Source organism: Aquarana catesbeiana, linkage group LG05 (genome assembly GCF_042186555.1).
Source record: "Aquarana catesbeiana isolate 2022-GZ linkage group LG05, ASM4218655v1, whole genome shotgun sequence".
Lineage (NCBI taxonomy): Eukaryota > Metazoa > Chordata > Amphibia > Anura > Ranidae > Aquarana > Aquarana catesbeiana.
The window spans coordinates 17,567,840-17,584,956 of NC_133328.1; the positions used below are offsets into that span (position 1 = coordinate 17,567,840).

The 17,117-nt window shown below is 42.3% G+C and overlaps 1 protein-coding gene across 2 annotated transcripts in view; it reads right to left on the reverse strand.

The window, feature by feature from the left end:
* Positions 1–4,732: 4,732 nt before the first annotated feature.
* VIPR1 (vasoactive intestinal peptide receptor 1) overlaps positions 4,733–17,117 on the reverse strand; it is a 409,687-nt gene continuing 397,302 nt past the window's right edge. For both annotated transcript variants that reach the window (XM_073629489.1, XM_073629491.1), the window contains 3 exons: positions 14,834–14,963; positions 7,800–7,841; positions 4,733–5,918 (listed from right to left, as the gene is read on the reverse strand). In XM_073629489.1, coding sequence (XP_073485590.1) covers positions 5,727–5,918; positions 7,800–7,841; positions 14,834–14,963 — 364 coding nt within the window. In that variant the 3' untranslated portion in view covers positions 4,733–5,726. The remainder of the gene's footprint in view (positions 5,919–7,799; positions 7,842–14,833; positions 14,964–17,117) is intronic.

The window sequence follows — 17,117 nt, forward strand, 5'->3', positions numbered from 1 at the left end:
CTGTTCAGGAATTAGGAGCAAATCTTCCAATGCCCTCCCGTTGCTATCTAAAAGGAGATCTTCCCTCACTTCAAAGAGGTTTATTCTCACTTCTTGTGTCTGCACAGACAGCCAAAAAAAAAAAAATGTCAATTATTTTATCTATTTTCTACTCTTTAAAAAAAAATATTCTGTGAGCTGACAGCAAAAAAAACAAAAAACAAAAAAATTATAATTTCACAGGTTTTTGCTCCTTAAAATATCACTGACTGGTTAATAATAATTTTGGCAATTACAAATAATTATGACAATCTATGAGCTGATAGCAAAAAAAAAAATAAAAAAAATATTTTTTGAGCCAAAACAGCAATTTGTAAACAAATAAAAAATAGCAATAGTTAAAGTGTGTCTATTGTTTTTTTTTTTTTTTTTTTGTTTTGGATTAAATGTGGAAGGATTAGCACACTTCACTTGTTCCTGATTAGTGCCTCAGAATGTACTGAAGTTAGAGGATCAATAGGACAGTTGCAAAATTAGCAATTTAAGAAGGTTGGCAATGGCACTCTACATTGTTCTTTCAGTAAAGAGTTCCATGCCCAAGCCCCGGGCTGTCCCCCTCATCCTTGCTTCATTACTTACCAGGGCTCACCCACCATGCTTTTTTTTTTAACCACATCTCCCTAAACTATCCAGTGGTTCCAGATATGGGGGGGGAACACGCTATCTCTTCCTATGGCCCCAATGGAAACATTTCAGAGTCTTATTAAAGTGCACCTCTAGCTTAGGAATGGTATAAGGGTACCAGAATGTCTGGTAACTGAAACATATGTACTGTATGTTGTTGGAATGATCCTGAAATATTATTATTACATTTTAACTAAAATAAAATAAACAAAACTTAAACTAAAATTAAATAAAATAGAGGGAAATACATAAAAAATTAAAAATGTAGAAAAAAAAGGAAAATAGCAAAAACTGCCTACTAAACAAACAAAAAAAAAAAAAGCCATTTTTCGTATGTGATTGCTGCAACTGACCTTACCAGGATAATACATGCAAAGCCTGCTCTGTACACAGGTAGTTGATGGCTTACAGAATTTTAGGTGGCAAGTCTCTGACCTTTCATTGATCTCTCCAAAGCCAGGGACTTTGTGCAAATATTCACAAATCAAAGCTCGTCCCTGACATGTTCTTTAAAAGCTGAACTCCAAATATCATCTTAATCCATTTATTGTGTGCAGTATTCTTCTTGAATCTTGGTGAGCTTTGTGTATTTCCTGCAGATCTGTGCAGTAATCTAGTGTGGGACTTTTCCTGTAATAAAGACCACTCACTGCTGCTCTCTGTCCTTGTGCAGGGTGACTGGTCTTGTCTCTGACCCCCTCCTGTAGTTTTCTGCAGGCTGCCTGCAGTGGGTGGAGCCTACAGGGCCCCTCCCACAGCTCTGCTCAGCACAGTGATGTCACAAAGTAATATCTAGGTTTGAAAAGGCATTTGGTGCACACAAATGGGGTTAATATCCATTGTGACTATCGAGGAATATAATAAATGAAAAGTTTCTGTGCTCAGAGTTCAGCATTAAAGGTATTTCTTGCCAGGTTCCACTAGAGTCCAAGACAGCTTGACCTATTTTCATCTCGCCAGATCATACTGGGATAGTGGGAGATATCCTAATCCAAGAAGGAAGAGTGATGGTTAAATAATACGGGTGTAACATGGTGCAAAAGGTGGAATTGGCCTTGAAAATGAAACAGTGGACTGTCCAGTTGTCACAATTGTAAGGACCTGGTAATTCTGCAGACAGTGCTTTCACATTTTTTGTGGGAATTAAAATGGGCATTTAGGGTGCAGCCAGCCCATATGCTCTTTTATTGGGATGTGTTCCTTAACTTGAGTTACTACTGCTTATGCCAGTTTCTGCTGAGCATGTTCTAGCAGTGTGTGCTTAAAGAGGTAGGTTTTGGAGTTATAAATAATTTACAATGCAACCAATCACCAGGAGTTTGATGCTGGTGAAGTGAGCTTGGGAGATGTTAATTATTTGGCATGTGCCTTGCCACATGGTCGTCACTCCTGGGCAGCTTGCCCCTGGGGATGTTGTGTTAAACTCTGCTTCGCTCTGTGCCAAAGCCCTGGGGGGTTGTAGGCTATCAAAGAAGCTGACTTGTTGAAAGCAACCTCATCTTGGTAGGACTGTACACCTTGAGAAAGTACCCACTTAATGAATGTGGTGACTGAGTGGCTAAGAGAGACTTTTACGGAGGTGACTTCTCAGCTCCCCTACCTTAGAAACCCATAATCAAGACAACACTAGAACCTAGATCTCTAAGAAACTGAAGTCCTATGACATAACCAGCCAGCATAGTCCATGAGACTTTTCATCTCTCCTACCTTAGAAACCTAAAATCAAGACAACACTAGAACCTAGATCTCCAAAGAAGAAAGAAGTCCTATGAGGTAACCAGCCGGCATAGTCCATGAGACTTCTCATTTCCCCTACCTTTGTAAATCCATAATCAAGACAATGCTAGAACCTAGATCTCTAAGAAGCTGAAGTCCTAAGAGGTAACCATCCATTATAGTCCATGGGAGTCGACAGAAAGCATCAAGGCCTTTAAAGAGGTTTGAAGCTTAACCCATTATTAAGATCATTTGCACTTGAATTACCCTGATTTGTTCCTGTTCCTCACCTTTTCTCCAATATTTAACATTTTTCAATAAACACATTTTTTTGTACCATCTTATGTCCAAAAAAATTTTAAAAATAAAAACAACCCTAAGATCAATGCTTCTGGAGCATTTCAGTCATGCAAGTAAATGGTTACATCCACAATGTAACCAGTTTCCTATTTGGTTGTCTAACCAGACAACCTGTTGTTATTTTGATATTTCCTATGGCACAGAAAGTACCTCAATAACATTATTCTAGGTGTCTCAAATAGCTTACAGTTTATTTCACTTTTACATCACCCATCTATGTATCCATCTTTACAATTTTTATTTCAGCAAGCGTTGGCAGGAAGCAAGCAGGATAATTCAACTTTGTTACTAATGCCTACCATTTTTAGGGGCACTCCAAGAAATTTGCTTGGCCAAACAAGAAAAGTATTGTCTCCAAAAAGTTTAAGGTCTGTAGCAGTGCCCACTCCCAACAAGATCTGCCTGGTACATCTCTTGTGGGATTTTGAAGATGGAATCGAATTGGGTGCTATAGGTAAAAAAAAAAGGCACCTTTGGCTTCCCCCATATTCCCGGAAAATCAAGTAATTTTTTTTACCTAGAATGATGTTAGTAAAGAGCTTGGCTTGGGTAGGAGGCAGTGGACAAACCACTATATTTATTTTGCAAGGGGTTATTCTATATACACTTTATTGTCAAATGTATTGGGACGCCTGCCCCATGAACTTTAATGGCATCTCAGTCATAGTCCGTAGGGCTCAAAATTGAGTTGGCCCACCCTTTGCAGCTATAACAGCTTCAACTCTTCTGGGAAGGCCATCCACAAGGTTTAGGAGTGTGTCTATGGGAATGTTTGACCATTCTTCCAGAAGAGCATTTGTGAGGTCAGGCACTGATGTTGGGTAAGAAGGCCTGGCTCATATGCCTCTACTCGAATTCATCCCAAAGTTGTTCTATCGGGTTGAGGTCAAGTTCCTCCACTACAAACTCGCCCATACGTGTCTTTATGGCCCTTGATTTATGCACTGGTCCAAATCATTTAGTGGAGGGGGGATTATGGTGTGGGTTTTTTTTTTTCAGGGTTTGGGCTTGGCCCCTTAGTTCCAGTGAAGGGAACTCTTAAGGTGTCAGCATACCAATACATTTTGGACAATTTCATGCTCCCAACTTTGTGGGAACAGTTTGGGGATGGCCCCTTCCTGTTCCAACATGACTGCGCACCAATGCAAAAAGCAAGGTTCAGAAAGACATAGGTGAGCGAGTTTGGGGTGGAGGAACTTGACTGGCCTGTCCTGAACCCAGTAGAACACATTTGGGATGAATTAGAGCAGAGACTGCGAGCCTGGACTTCATCAGTGCCTGACCTCACGAATGTGCTTCTGGAAGAAACATTCCCATAGACACACTCCTAAACCTTGTGGACAGCCTTCCCAGAAGAGTTGAAGCTCTTATAGCTGCAAAGGGTGGACCAACGCAAAATTGAACCATACAGACTAAGACTGGGATGCCATTAAAGTTCATGTAAAGGCAGGTGTCCCGATACTTTTGGCAATTGTGTGTGTGTGTGTGTGTATATATATATATATATATATATATATATATATATATATATATAAATAAAATGTAAAGATGGTACTGTGGCAGGAGTTTATAGTACCGTAGCACAACCTACAACCACTACATTGAAAAAAAACCTACTAGTACCTAACCAGTACCTAATGATATTTTGGCACACCAACATTCATTTCTTCATATGGCATTACTGAATATTTGCATAATTGCCCCCACACACTAAACCTATCAAAGAGGGACCTTAGCCAAACTTTTTTTTTGTGTTGAATAGGGTGGGGAAGGGTCAGAACCTCGGTCTGTTTTTATTTCTCTCTGTTTTCCAGTTAGGTGAGATTACCCCCCAGCTGTACCTGTCTTTCAACATGGACCACAGGAAAAATATGACACAGGTGCTAAACCTTCCCCTCTGTACCCAAAAAGCAGCTATTGACTTTACTGATTTTAACAAAAACTTTTACATGAGCATATACTACATAACACTCTAAAATAACTCCCAATATATATTTTACATAAAATTTCTAATCTATTTCCAAGTTGTTTGGCATTTAAGAACATTTGTTAAATAAACTTAAGTAGGTAATTTTTTTTTTTAAAAGAGAAGCTTATCTTTTTTATCCTAAAATAAATTCTTTTTATTTTTTTTTAATTTTTTTTTAGATACTGTAAAATACTTTATCATTTTATACCTTTTCTTTTAAATCTTGGCACAAGAGTGAAACTGCAAATACTTCAATAAAAATAGAAATTAAATTAAATGGTAGTTTAAAAAAAAATAAAAATAAAAAATGATGCCTGACTATAATATGGATTCTATAATACGAGTGGAGAAACGTTCTAGATGAAAAATTAGACCTATAAAAGGGACAAAAATATATTTGTTTCAACCCCCTTTTTGTGCAATATTTCACTTTGAAGCTACATTTCGATTTACTTACCACTATATAAAGTTTTTTTCTTCTCTTTTCTTATTTTTTTCTAACACAAAAAGCACCCTGAAAACCCAGCATCACGTCTGGTTCTGAAATGACTAAAAACAGCACGATTTGTACATAGACAATAAACGCTGCCTTTCTAGCTTATGTTGAACGGCGCAGCGCTCATTTCTGTATCATTCTGCGACACCCATACAAGTTTCTTTGTGTAAATGTCTTTTCTTATTCTGTACTCAATTTTTAATATTTAATAAATATTTTTTTTTTTTTGTTTTTGTTAAAAGGTTCCTTGTTTTCGAAGACTTGCTAAAAAAAAAAAAAAAAATAGACATTCCAGTATAAAGGCGAGTCCGAAGTCTTCTAATGAATTATTTTGCAAAAAAAAAAAGTTCCCTTTGCCCCAGGGACTCCAATGGGTTTAAGACCCAAGTCACGCAACTCCATATAGTGCAATTCCAAAACTATGAGCGCTCACATTTCCATCCGCTAACTTGGCTCCGTGGTGGAGACAACACCTTTGGGCACAATGTCTTGCCCGCAAGTTCCATCCTGACTTTTCAAGCTTCAGACCAAGGAAAACTCCGCTTGGAAACTGGAACATCTCCTCGTCTTTGGACTGCATTTGGTCAACATGGAAATTTGGGTGTTGTTGGTTCCGTTGCTGCCGCCTAGCGATGGGTGGTGATACTTCATGTCCTTTCCCATGAACCTCTCCAGATTCCACCGCCTCCATTTCCTTTTTAACTCAGCTTGAACCTTTGGTATTATAAAGAGAAAAAAAAAAAGTTATTCTCAGCTAATGCCATCGTTACAGAAGACTTTTGTTTCTTGAGTTTCTGGACTTTTCGTGTATTAAAAGGAGGTACAGACTCCGGAGAGTAAAACTTAAAGTAGAAGTCCACCCTAATGCCGCGTACACACGGTTGGATTTTCCGACGGGAAATGTTGTGAGCTTGTTGTCGAAAAAGTCCGACCATGTGTACGCTCCATTGAACATTTGCTGTCGGACTTGCTGCCAACAAATGTTTGCTAGCAGGTTCTCAAATTTTCCGCCAACAAAACTTTGTTGTTGGAAAGTCCGATCGTGTGTACACAAGTCTGTCGCACAAAAGTTCACGCATGCTCGGAATCAAGAAGGAGCCGCACTGGCTATTGAACTTCCTTTTTCTCGGCTCGTCGTACATCTTGTACATCACCACATTCCTACGTTCGTAATTGTTGGCCAACATTTGTGTGACTGTGTGTATGCAAGACAAGTTTTGAGCCAACAACCTTTGAACAAAAATCCACGGTTTTGTTGGCGGAAAGTCCGATTGCGTGTACGCGGCATTACACTAAAATCCCTGCATCTACAGACATCCACAAATCTAACACTAACCTATCTAGCTCTGTAAAGAAGAAATCAGTATACATACCTTTTTTTTTTTTTTTAAGCCGATCCGACCCGATCCCACGCATCTGCGGCTTCGCTGTGGAGGCGGGTGCAGAGGACACAGCTGACAACGGAAGCCCCATAATAAGTCTATGGGTGACGTCACATCACATTATTTCACAGCCATTGTTGGCTGTGTCCTCCTGCAGAGCTTCTGCCGCTGGAGACCAGATTGGATCGGCTTCAAAAAGTGTAATGCCTCGTACACACAGTCGGATTTTCAGACGGAAAATGTGTGATAGGACCTTGTTGTCGGAAATTCCGACCGTGTGTGGGCTCCATCACACATTTTCCATCGGATTTTCCGACACACAAAGTTTGAGAGCAGGATATAAAATTTTCCGACAACAAAATCCATTGTCGGAAATTCCGATCGTGTGTACACAAATCCGATGGACAAAGTGCCACGCATGCTCAGAATAAAGAGATGAAAGCTATTGGCCACTGCCCCATTTATAGTCCCGACGTACGTGTTTTACGTCACCGCGTTCAGAATGATCGAATTTTCCAACAACTTTGTGTGACCGCGTGTATGCAAGACAAGTTTGAGCCAACATCCTTCGGAAAAAATCCTAGGATTTTGTTGTCGGAATGTCCGAACAAAGTCCGACCGTGTGTACGGGGCATTAGTATACCGAGCTCTTCTTTACAGGGCTAGATAGATTAGTGTTAGATTGTGGATGTCTTTGGATTTTAGCGTTAGGGTAGAATTAACTCTTTAATCTTCCCCCTTTTAACCACTTGAAGACCAGGCATTTTTTGGCACTTTTTGTTTCCATGTGAAAATCTGTTTTTTTTTTTGCTAGAAAATTAGTTAGACCCCCCCCCAAAAAAAAAAAATTTAAAAAATTTAAATTTATGAATATTCAAATTTACGAATATTCTGAAAAATTTGTTAAACTGGTTTTCGTTAATTCGGATATTTCCAAATTAACAAATTTGCCGAAGTTCGTTCAAAAACGAATTTGGAACGCAACGAATCGTACATGTCTAATAGATAAAGAACAGTGAGTGAGCGTCGTCACCTTAGGACAGGAAGTATGTTATTGGCAGGATCATCAGGTGAAAATAATGGAAAAACAAAACAAAAAGACGATACCACATCTAAGGACTGCTAAGCCGCAATAAATTTCATTTTTATAGTTTAGGCACGCTTTAACGTTTATTTCATTTTTTTTTTGTTTTATAAACAGAATTTCCCTTACCTCTCCATTCAGGAAGCAATACAGAACCGCCACAACAAAGCCCTGAAAAGAAAAGCGCGATTAAAACATGATGAGGCTGGACACTGCACTTTGTCAAAGAACAAAGATACATACATTGCTTTTTTTATGATACATTTCCTTTATTTTTATTTTTATTATCTTTAGTATAATATTTGGTAACACAACAATAACTATAAGAGAACTTCAACTCCTATCAGGTGGATGTGAAAGAGACAGAACATACAGAAAGTGCACATAAAGAACATTAATGTATAACTAAAGAACTAAAGGCAGAACCATTTTTTTAGCTTTGGATAGAGTGGAGAGGGATTAGAAAACCTGTCAAGTTTTTTTTTTTGCTGTCTGTGCCCCCGTTATAGGGAAATTCCCCCAGCTCTATGTCCTGTTTACTATTATCACTGAAAGTTCTGGTAACAATCACTTGAGGAATTTCCTCTGGCTTTTATTAAAGCCCGCTGTCGGCTGACATCACTCAGCCAGTCCCCGGTTCAGGAAAGATCCCGACTTAACCACTTGCCTACCGGGCACTTTTACCCCCTTCCTGCCCAGGCCAATTTTCAGCTTTTAGCGCTGTCACACCTGGATGAATGATAATTGCGCGGTCATGCAACGCTGTACCCATATGATATTTTTATAATTTTTTTTCACACTAATAGAGCTTTCTTTTGGTGGTATTTAACCCCCGCTGGGGTTTTTATGTTTTGCTGAATAAACGAAAAAAGACCAAAAATCATAGTTTATATAATTTTGCAAACAGGTCATTTTTCTCCTTCACTGATGATCACTTATGGGAACCAATGAGACGGCACTGGTGGGAACTGATGAGGAGGCACTGGTGGGAACCGATGAGACGGCACTGGTGGGAACTGATGAGGAGGCACTGGTGGGAACTGATGAGGAGGCACTGGTGGGAACCGATGAGACGGCACTGGTGGGAACTGATGAAGAGGCACTGGTGGGAACCAATGAGACAGCACTGGTGGGAACCGATGAGACGGCACTGGTCAGAACCGATGAGACGGCACTGGTGGGAACCGATGAGGAAGCACTGGTGGGAACTGATGAGGAAGCACTGGTGGGAACTGATGAGGAGGCACTGGTGGGAACTGATGAGGAGGCACTGGTGGGAACTGATGAGGAGGCACTGGTGGGAACTGATGAGGAGGCACTGGTGGGAACTGATGAGGAGGCACTGGTGGGAACCGATGAGACGGCACTGGTGGGAACTGATGAGGAGGCACTGGTGGGAACCGATGAGACGGCACTGGTGGGAACCGATGAGACGGCACTGGTGGGAACTGATGAGACGGCACTGGTGGGAACTGATGAGACGGCACTGGTGGGATTTGATGAGACGGCACTGGTGGGAACTGATGAGGAGGCACTGATAGGCGGCACTGATGGGACGTAAACTCTCAGAACTGGCCAGCCATGATGTGGCTATAGTGCAGTCAGCAAATGGTTAAAGGGATTGTAAGCCCTCGAGGTTTTTCACCTTAAGGCTGGGTTCACACTGCTGCGGTGGCAGACATCGCATGTGATTCGCAGCGCACTGCTGTTCACATCACATGCGATGTCTGTGCTGTGGGATATCAGCCATACAGATAGTATGGCTGATATCGCACCGCATTCGGTCCAAACTCGCACAGGACCCTTTTTTTTGTTCGGACCAAAATCGGATCGCATGGGTGTTCACACCTATGCGATCCGAAAATGTCCGAATTGTCAGTTCGCATTGCGATATGCGGGCTGAACTGGGGGTGTCATTAACATTGTATGACACTCCCCAGCAGTTCGCATATGGCAGTGTGAACTGCCGTGCGAGTTGGTGCGATGTGGGAACCCGCAGTAAATTCGCTGCGTTCCCACACCGCAGCAGTGTGAACCCAGCCTAATACATACTATGCATTAAGGTGAAAAACCTCCTGTGATGCAGCAGCCCCCCCTTTTACTTACCTGAACCCACTCTTTCCAGCGACGGGGACAAGCACACCAGCTCCAGCCGGTGTCTCGGGTCCTGATTGGATAGATTGATAGCAGAGCAGCCATTGGCTCCAGCGGCTGTCAATCAAATTCAATGACGCGGGAGCCGGGGGGGGGGGGGGGCAGGGCCGAGTCCTGCTGTCTGTATCAATGGACGCAGCAGCAGAACACGGGAGCGCACCCACACGGGTTCCCCCGAGGGAGAACAGCACTCCAGAAGGAGGAGGAGCCAGGAGCACCACTGAGGGATATCAGAAGAGGAGGATCGGGGGCCACTTTGTTCAAAACCAACTGCACAGAGGAGGTAAGTATGACTTTAGATATCCTTTAAAGTTGGGATCCACCCAAATGCCTGGACCGGCAGCTGGCTCAGCCTCTCAGGAAGCTGCAGAGTGCCTGAGCCAGCCGCTCCCACCAACTCCACAGCCCAGTGCTGTAGGAAAAACGCTGAAGGGGCAGAGCAGAGAGCTTGTGACTCTAATAATCACCAGCTCTCTGCAGGCTGAAGACAGAGAGATGAGTGATCAGTGATGTTTGATCGCTCAGTTCTTGGTCTTAGAAGCGACGGCGGCGGGGAACAGTGTAGGTGGGTATAATTGTTTATTTTTTCGGAAAGTCATACTGCTCTTTTAAGAAAAAAAAAACAAAAAAACACACGTAGGTGCATGGTGTTACTATCTGAGACCAAACTCTAGCATTCTCCTGCCCATTCCCATAGCAGTTGCAGCGGTGGCTGGAGTTGGAGCTTAAAGGCAGTGGTGATGTCAGCACTAGGCCTGAGCACTGCATTATGGGAAGAGGTCACATGCTTCCCATACCCAGAAGTACCGAGTATTTAGCAGCCACAGAGAAAGAAGACATTTTTGGAGTGGTAAATATAAGGCGTTTAGGGAAAGGTGGGCTTCTCCTTGGGGATCTCTTTAACCGCTTCAGCCCCGGAAGATTTTACCCCCTTCCTGACCAGAGCACTTTTTGCGATTCGGCACTGCATCGATTTAACTGACAATTGCGCGGCCGTGCGACGTTGCACCCAAACAAAATTGACGTCCTTTTTTCCCCACAAATAGAGCTTTCTTTTGGTGGTATTTGATCACCTCCGCGGTTTTTAGTTTGTTGCAGTATAAACAAAAAAAGAGCGTCAATTTTGAAAAAAAACGCAATATTTTTTACTTTTTGCTATAATAAATATCCCCCAAAAATATATAAAAAAAACATTTTTTTTCCTCAGTTTCAGCCGATATGTATTCTTCTATATATTTTTGGTAAAAAAAAATAAAAATCGCAATAAATGTATATTGATTGGTTTGCGCAAAAGTTATAGTGCCTACAAAACGGGGGATAGTTTTATGGCATTTTTATTATAATTATATTTTTTACTAGTAATGGCGGCGAACTGCAATTTTTATCGAGACCGCAACATTATGGCGGACACATCGGACACTTTTGACACATTTTTGGGACCATTGGCATTTATACAGCGATCCGTGCTATAAAAATGCACTCATTACTGTAAAAATGTCACTGACAACGAAGGGGTTAACACTAGGGGGCGATCAAGGGGTTGCGTTCCCTAGGGTGTGTTCTAACTGAAGGTTGGGAGGGGACTGTGTAGAGGAGATGACAGATCGCTGTTCATACTTTGTATGAACAGACGATCTGTCTCTTCTCCCCTCAGAGAACCGAAAACTGTGTGTTTACACACACAGATCCCGGTTCTCGGTGTGCCACGGGCGATCCCGGGAGCCCGGCGGTGATCGCGACCGCCCACAGTGGGCACTTGCATCGGCACTGTGGGCGAGCAGGGGGCGCGCGCGCCCCTAGTGGCCACAAGGCGAAGCAATGTTACATAACGTTGTTTCACCCAGCCGTGCCATTCTGGCTGGTCGGCAAGTGGTTAAGAGTTGCCCGTTGGAAAAAGATGCGAAATACTCAAATTTAACAGCGCTATTGTTTAGCATCATGCACAATAATTGTATACATTGCATGAACTCCCAATCTTTCTGTACTCTATGGAAATCCTGGTCAGACCGTATACGTTGTTTATTGTTGCATCTGCAACTCAAGTGATAATCCGTGTTGTAGCAGATATAGAACGACTTAATTTCTAAGGGGTCTGTTTGGGGTTTCACTCCGACCCCTCAGCCAATTAGGACAGTTGCCCGTCAATCAAAAACATCACAGTCTTCTGATATTAGGCTAATATCAGCCTGAAGGGTCACGTTTATGAGCTTAGCGGATCTTCTTCTGCCAATTAAGGGAAAACCCGGAGCCGGCTGCAGCTCAGGAAGAAATATTCTGCTTAGCTTTGAAGATAAAGGAAGCGTAAATGGAACTTGTATTTTATTTATAATGACAGCTCCCGAGCGCCCAACTCCCGCATTGGGAATGTGCTTTAACACAAGATCGAGCGCGCTGGTCTCAAGGACCTTGGTTTTGGTATCTGCTGCATCTGCTGTGCGCAACCCACATAAATAATAAATAAAAATCTTTTAATTTATTTTGAGTTGTGCTAAATACTCACAATATTTATGAAGAACCCAGAAACAAACCCCATCAATGGTGTCAGTGACTACAATAATAACCTCCAGCATTGGTGTCATGGATTCCAATAACAACCCCCAACATTGTTGCTAGTGACCACAATATTAATATATTATATTAATGTATTTAATTTCTTTTGAGTTTTGCTAAATACTCACAATATTTATGATGAACCCATAAACAAATCCCAGCAATGGTGTTAGTGATTGCAATAATAACCCCCAATACTGATGTCAGTGAATACAGTACAAACCCCCAATACTGGTGTCAGTGACTACAATAATTACCCCCACAGCATTAGTGATAGTTTCTGTAATGTTAACCCCCAATATCGATGCCATTGACTGCAATAATTAACCCCCAACATTAGTGTCAGTGACTATAATAATTAACCCCCAACATTGGTGTCAGTGACTATAGTAATAACCCACAACATTAGTGTCAGTGACTATAATAATAACCCCCGACATTGGTGTCAGTGACTTTAATCATAAACCCCAACATTATTGTATGTGACTATAGTAATAACCCCCAACATTGGTGTCAGTGACTATAATAATAACCCCCACAGCATTGGTGTCAGTTACTGTAATATTAACCCCCAATATTGATGTAATTGACTGCAATAATAACCCCCAACATTAGTGTCAGTGACTATAATAATAACCCCCAACATTGGTGTCAGTGACTATAATAATAACCCCCAACATTGGTGTCAGTGACTTTAATCATAAACCCCAACATTATTGTATGTGACTATAGTAATAACCCCCAACATTGGTGTCAGTGACTATAATAATAACCCCCAACATTAGTGTTAGTGACTATAATAATAACCCCACCACAGCATTGGTGTCAGTTACTGTAATATTAACCCCCAATATTGATGTAATTGACTGCAATAATAACCCCCAACATTAGTGTCAGTGACTATAACAATAATCCCCCCCCCCATATTGGTGTCAGTGACTATAATAATAACCCCCACAGCATTGGTGTCAGTTACTGTAATATTATAAAAGTGACCATGACTACATAGGGCTGAATATGGGATTTACCGGGGTATGATTGAATAGAGACTAGAGAGTCTATGCATAGTATACAATGCATATATGCTGCAGTCCTTGTACTACTACTGGGCTACTCCGCAACCAGCAAGTGTTGGAAGCTGTTCTCAGGTCACCCCTCTCTCAGTATCCACAACATAGGTGTGTACACCCCAAAGTTCAAACACATGTCTGTGTATATACAGTGTATGTATATATATATATATCCGTATGCCAAGATGCACCCGGTGGACTTGTATGTAAAAGAGGAAACTCAGGGGCCCTTTGACTCCCAGATTTACATACAAGCCCACCGCTTTCCACCAGCAGCTCAGAGTGTGGCCTGCCCCCACATTGTGTGTATGAGCTCGGTTAAGCAGGGCTGAGCAGGGCAGGGAGGGAGGCTGGGCAGGGGTGCTGAGCAGAGAGTGCGCTGCTTGGGGGAATGAGCTCACACTGACACCCTGTGTAGGTGAAACCAGAACCTCAGATGGCCTGGGAGTGGCCTGGGCGGACCCCTGCCCAACCGGCCAGGCCCTTTGAGGTTTACCTACACAGGGTGACGCGGCAAGTGCTTTTCCCCAGTGACTATAAAGACTAACACTAGCCATTATTTTTAGTTTTTTGCTTTTAAGTGGGCCCCATTTAGTAAAGACAAAATTGGAGTGGGTGTTAAATCTTTGATAACAGCAACACCTAGCAAGGGAAGTATGGTAAACTTGGCTTCCATGGTGGGGAGGAGCTGGGATTAATGAAAGGGATGACTTCTGCCTCCTAATGAGTGGAAGCTTATTTAACCCACTGGTGTGCATTATCAGTTTCAATTAGACCAGCCTTTCACAACCATTTCAACACAACAAAAGAAACTTTTCAACACCTTTTCAACCCTAAAATAACTTTCTGGTCTCAGGGAACCCCTGCTGAAAATTACTATATGTACAACTTATGATACATTAGTGTGATGGTCAGTGGGAAAAATGCCCCTCATACTTGTGGTCATTCAGATGAATTACCCCCTTACAGATAGCTAAAAAGATCAATGGTGTCAGTAGAAACTTATTTGAGAGGCAGAAACTGCTCATTGCTTTAGGAACCCCTAGCAACCTCTGGAGGAACCCTATTTGAGAAACCCTGAGCTAGACTTTTTCTTTTAAGGATTATACACCAGAAGGTGTGCATGTGCTTTGTGATGCCCTATAGAGCATTGAAACACGTAACACATTGAAACATGCAACATGTCCATTTTGCTTTATTGAGGAACTAAGCAATAGGACATTGCCTGTGTGTATACATTGGGACTACTTTGGGCAACGCCGCCCAAATGCAGTCCAATAAGGCTGGTGTGAAGAAGCCCTAAAAACAAATGTAACAATAATAACAGTGCCCCTTTCTACCTTAAAGAAACATATTTAAGCTTGAGGGCCACCATCCCTGCATTCTTACCTGGAAGGATCCAAGAATGAGCTCGAAGACTAGCTTGACTTCCACCTTAAAGTTGTCGGGGAAGAAGGCGAACATAATATAATGAACTCCGAAGAGGGGAATTAGCAGAAGAGTTGACTTCGCCAGCCTCCTGCAGAAAGAGAATTTGTGTCACATCATGAGGCAGTCACTGGAGTCACAGAAACCAGGTAGAGGGATTACAGTCACATTATATCTACACCACACTCTTCACCGTAATTGCCGGTACACCCGAGGCGTAAAATAAGTCTCCAAGCCTTGGAATGACAGCTGTGTTATTTTCTGTTTACAACAGAGTATTAGCCATTATCTTCTCAGGGAACAAAACCATTTTCTTCTTATGAAGTGATAATTTAGCCAATTCCAAAAAAGAATGCTTTTTAGAAAATCACCCATTTTTCCCGAGTGATTATGGGTGATGTCAACAACTGAGATTTATAGGGAAGCGATATGCATGAACATGAGAGAGGAGGATCATTTCAAATGCCTTGAGAAGATGCAAATGTCTGGTAGAGTTGTCAAACTAAGTTAGGCAATGTGCCATCTAGTTAAAATGGGTTTTCATCTTCAGTTATATATAGCGTCACCCCAGCAGGGGCCACTAAATTTGACTGGTTATCTCCCAAACAGTGCAGACGCAACCAGCCACAAAAGCAACAGTCCATTCACTCCGGCTTCAATAAGCAGTCTGGGGGTTGTCTTTTTTCAGATTTTTTGCTGGCAAAACTAACAAAATAGGGATTGGGGCTCAGCTGTAGATAGTGAACAGAGGACATTCTTTCTAGCAGAAGAAGTAGTGGTTAATAGTGAACAGTCCAATGCCCCGCAATGGAGGACCATGGGGCAAGTCTTTGGGCATCTGGTTACCCTGCGCCAGTGTGCAACTATTGGGACCCAGTGTAGCGTCCAGCACACGTGAATCAACTTAAGGTGATATTCCAGTCATACCCTAATGGAGGCTAAATCTACTCTAACCCCCATTCTAAGCCTATTCTATCTTCCCTGCAAAAGTAAAGATGTGCATCCTTAACTAGTTTGAAGCCGTTCCAGTCTGGTCACATGACAGGCTTCCAGCTCTGGCTGCAATGTAGAGGGGGGGCAGCTGTCAATGGATACCCCATAGTATGCCTATGGAACTCCTCTACACTGAAGCCGACGCTGGAAGCCGATCATGTGATCAGACCAGAGCAGCTTCAGAAGAAGTATAGACATCTTTTCTTTTACAGGGTAGATAGAATAGTGTTAATATGGAGGTGGGAGTAGATTTAGGACACAATCCAATAAGTGCGTTGGCACCTTTCAGGACTTGATCCTTTGTGGTGCTGTTCTGCGCTCAGCTCTGAGCAAAGTCCATTTGAGCCTTTGATCCTAGCACCTCTGAGGCTTCCTAGAATAGCTATTCAGTCCATGGCCACCCAGCAGCAGTAGCCCCTGCACCTCTGGGACTTTCCTGGAGAGAAGGAACCCAGCTCTCCAATGTCTCAGACTATTTATCTGCACTCCAGCCCCCTTCTGAACACTTCCACTCCAGGGATTAGCTGGACCCAACTAATTACTCAGGCTGGTTGATTTGAATCTCCCACTCTAAGTTCTGGAAGCTTCTTCCAGAGGCAGGGGGAAGAAATCAAACTCCCAGCCTGTGAGACACTGAACAGGACAGACCAAACAATCACTGCTCCCTTGATTACAGAAGGAGCCAAAGCTAAAATTGCCTAGCAGACTACACAAGGAGGGTGATACATATTTGGTAGAAGACCTTTCCATTTGAAGGTAATTATCACCCTCTTCTGGCCTCAGAAATACACTGCATTTAAAGGATAAGTCCAACGTGAGGTTCCAGTAACAGGGTCTGGTGGGCTGAGTCACCTTCTGGCTAGGCCTACAATATAAAATAGAAAACTGAACAAGAAGTGAAATGGGCTAAGTGAGCGACCTTCTTTAAAAGCTGGTGTAGGTGTGCTGACCTGTGAAATAAGAACACCTCCCATTGGAATCCCAGAGGGATAAACTGTGAGCTACTTTAACTCTTCAGCACCCACTAAAAACCTGAATACACTATATGGTCAAATGTATGTGGACCTTCTTCCAAGTGAGTTCAGGTGTTCCTTATGAAGACTACTGTTATTGCTACAGAATACAAAGATATTTTACACATGAACAGCTCTGCCCTTCCAACCTTTTGATGAAGGCCCTTTTCTGTTCCAACATGCTGTGCCCCTGTGTACAAAGCCAGCTCCATAAAGACATGGTATGACCAGTTTGGAGG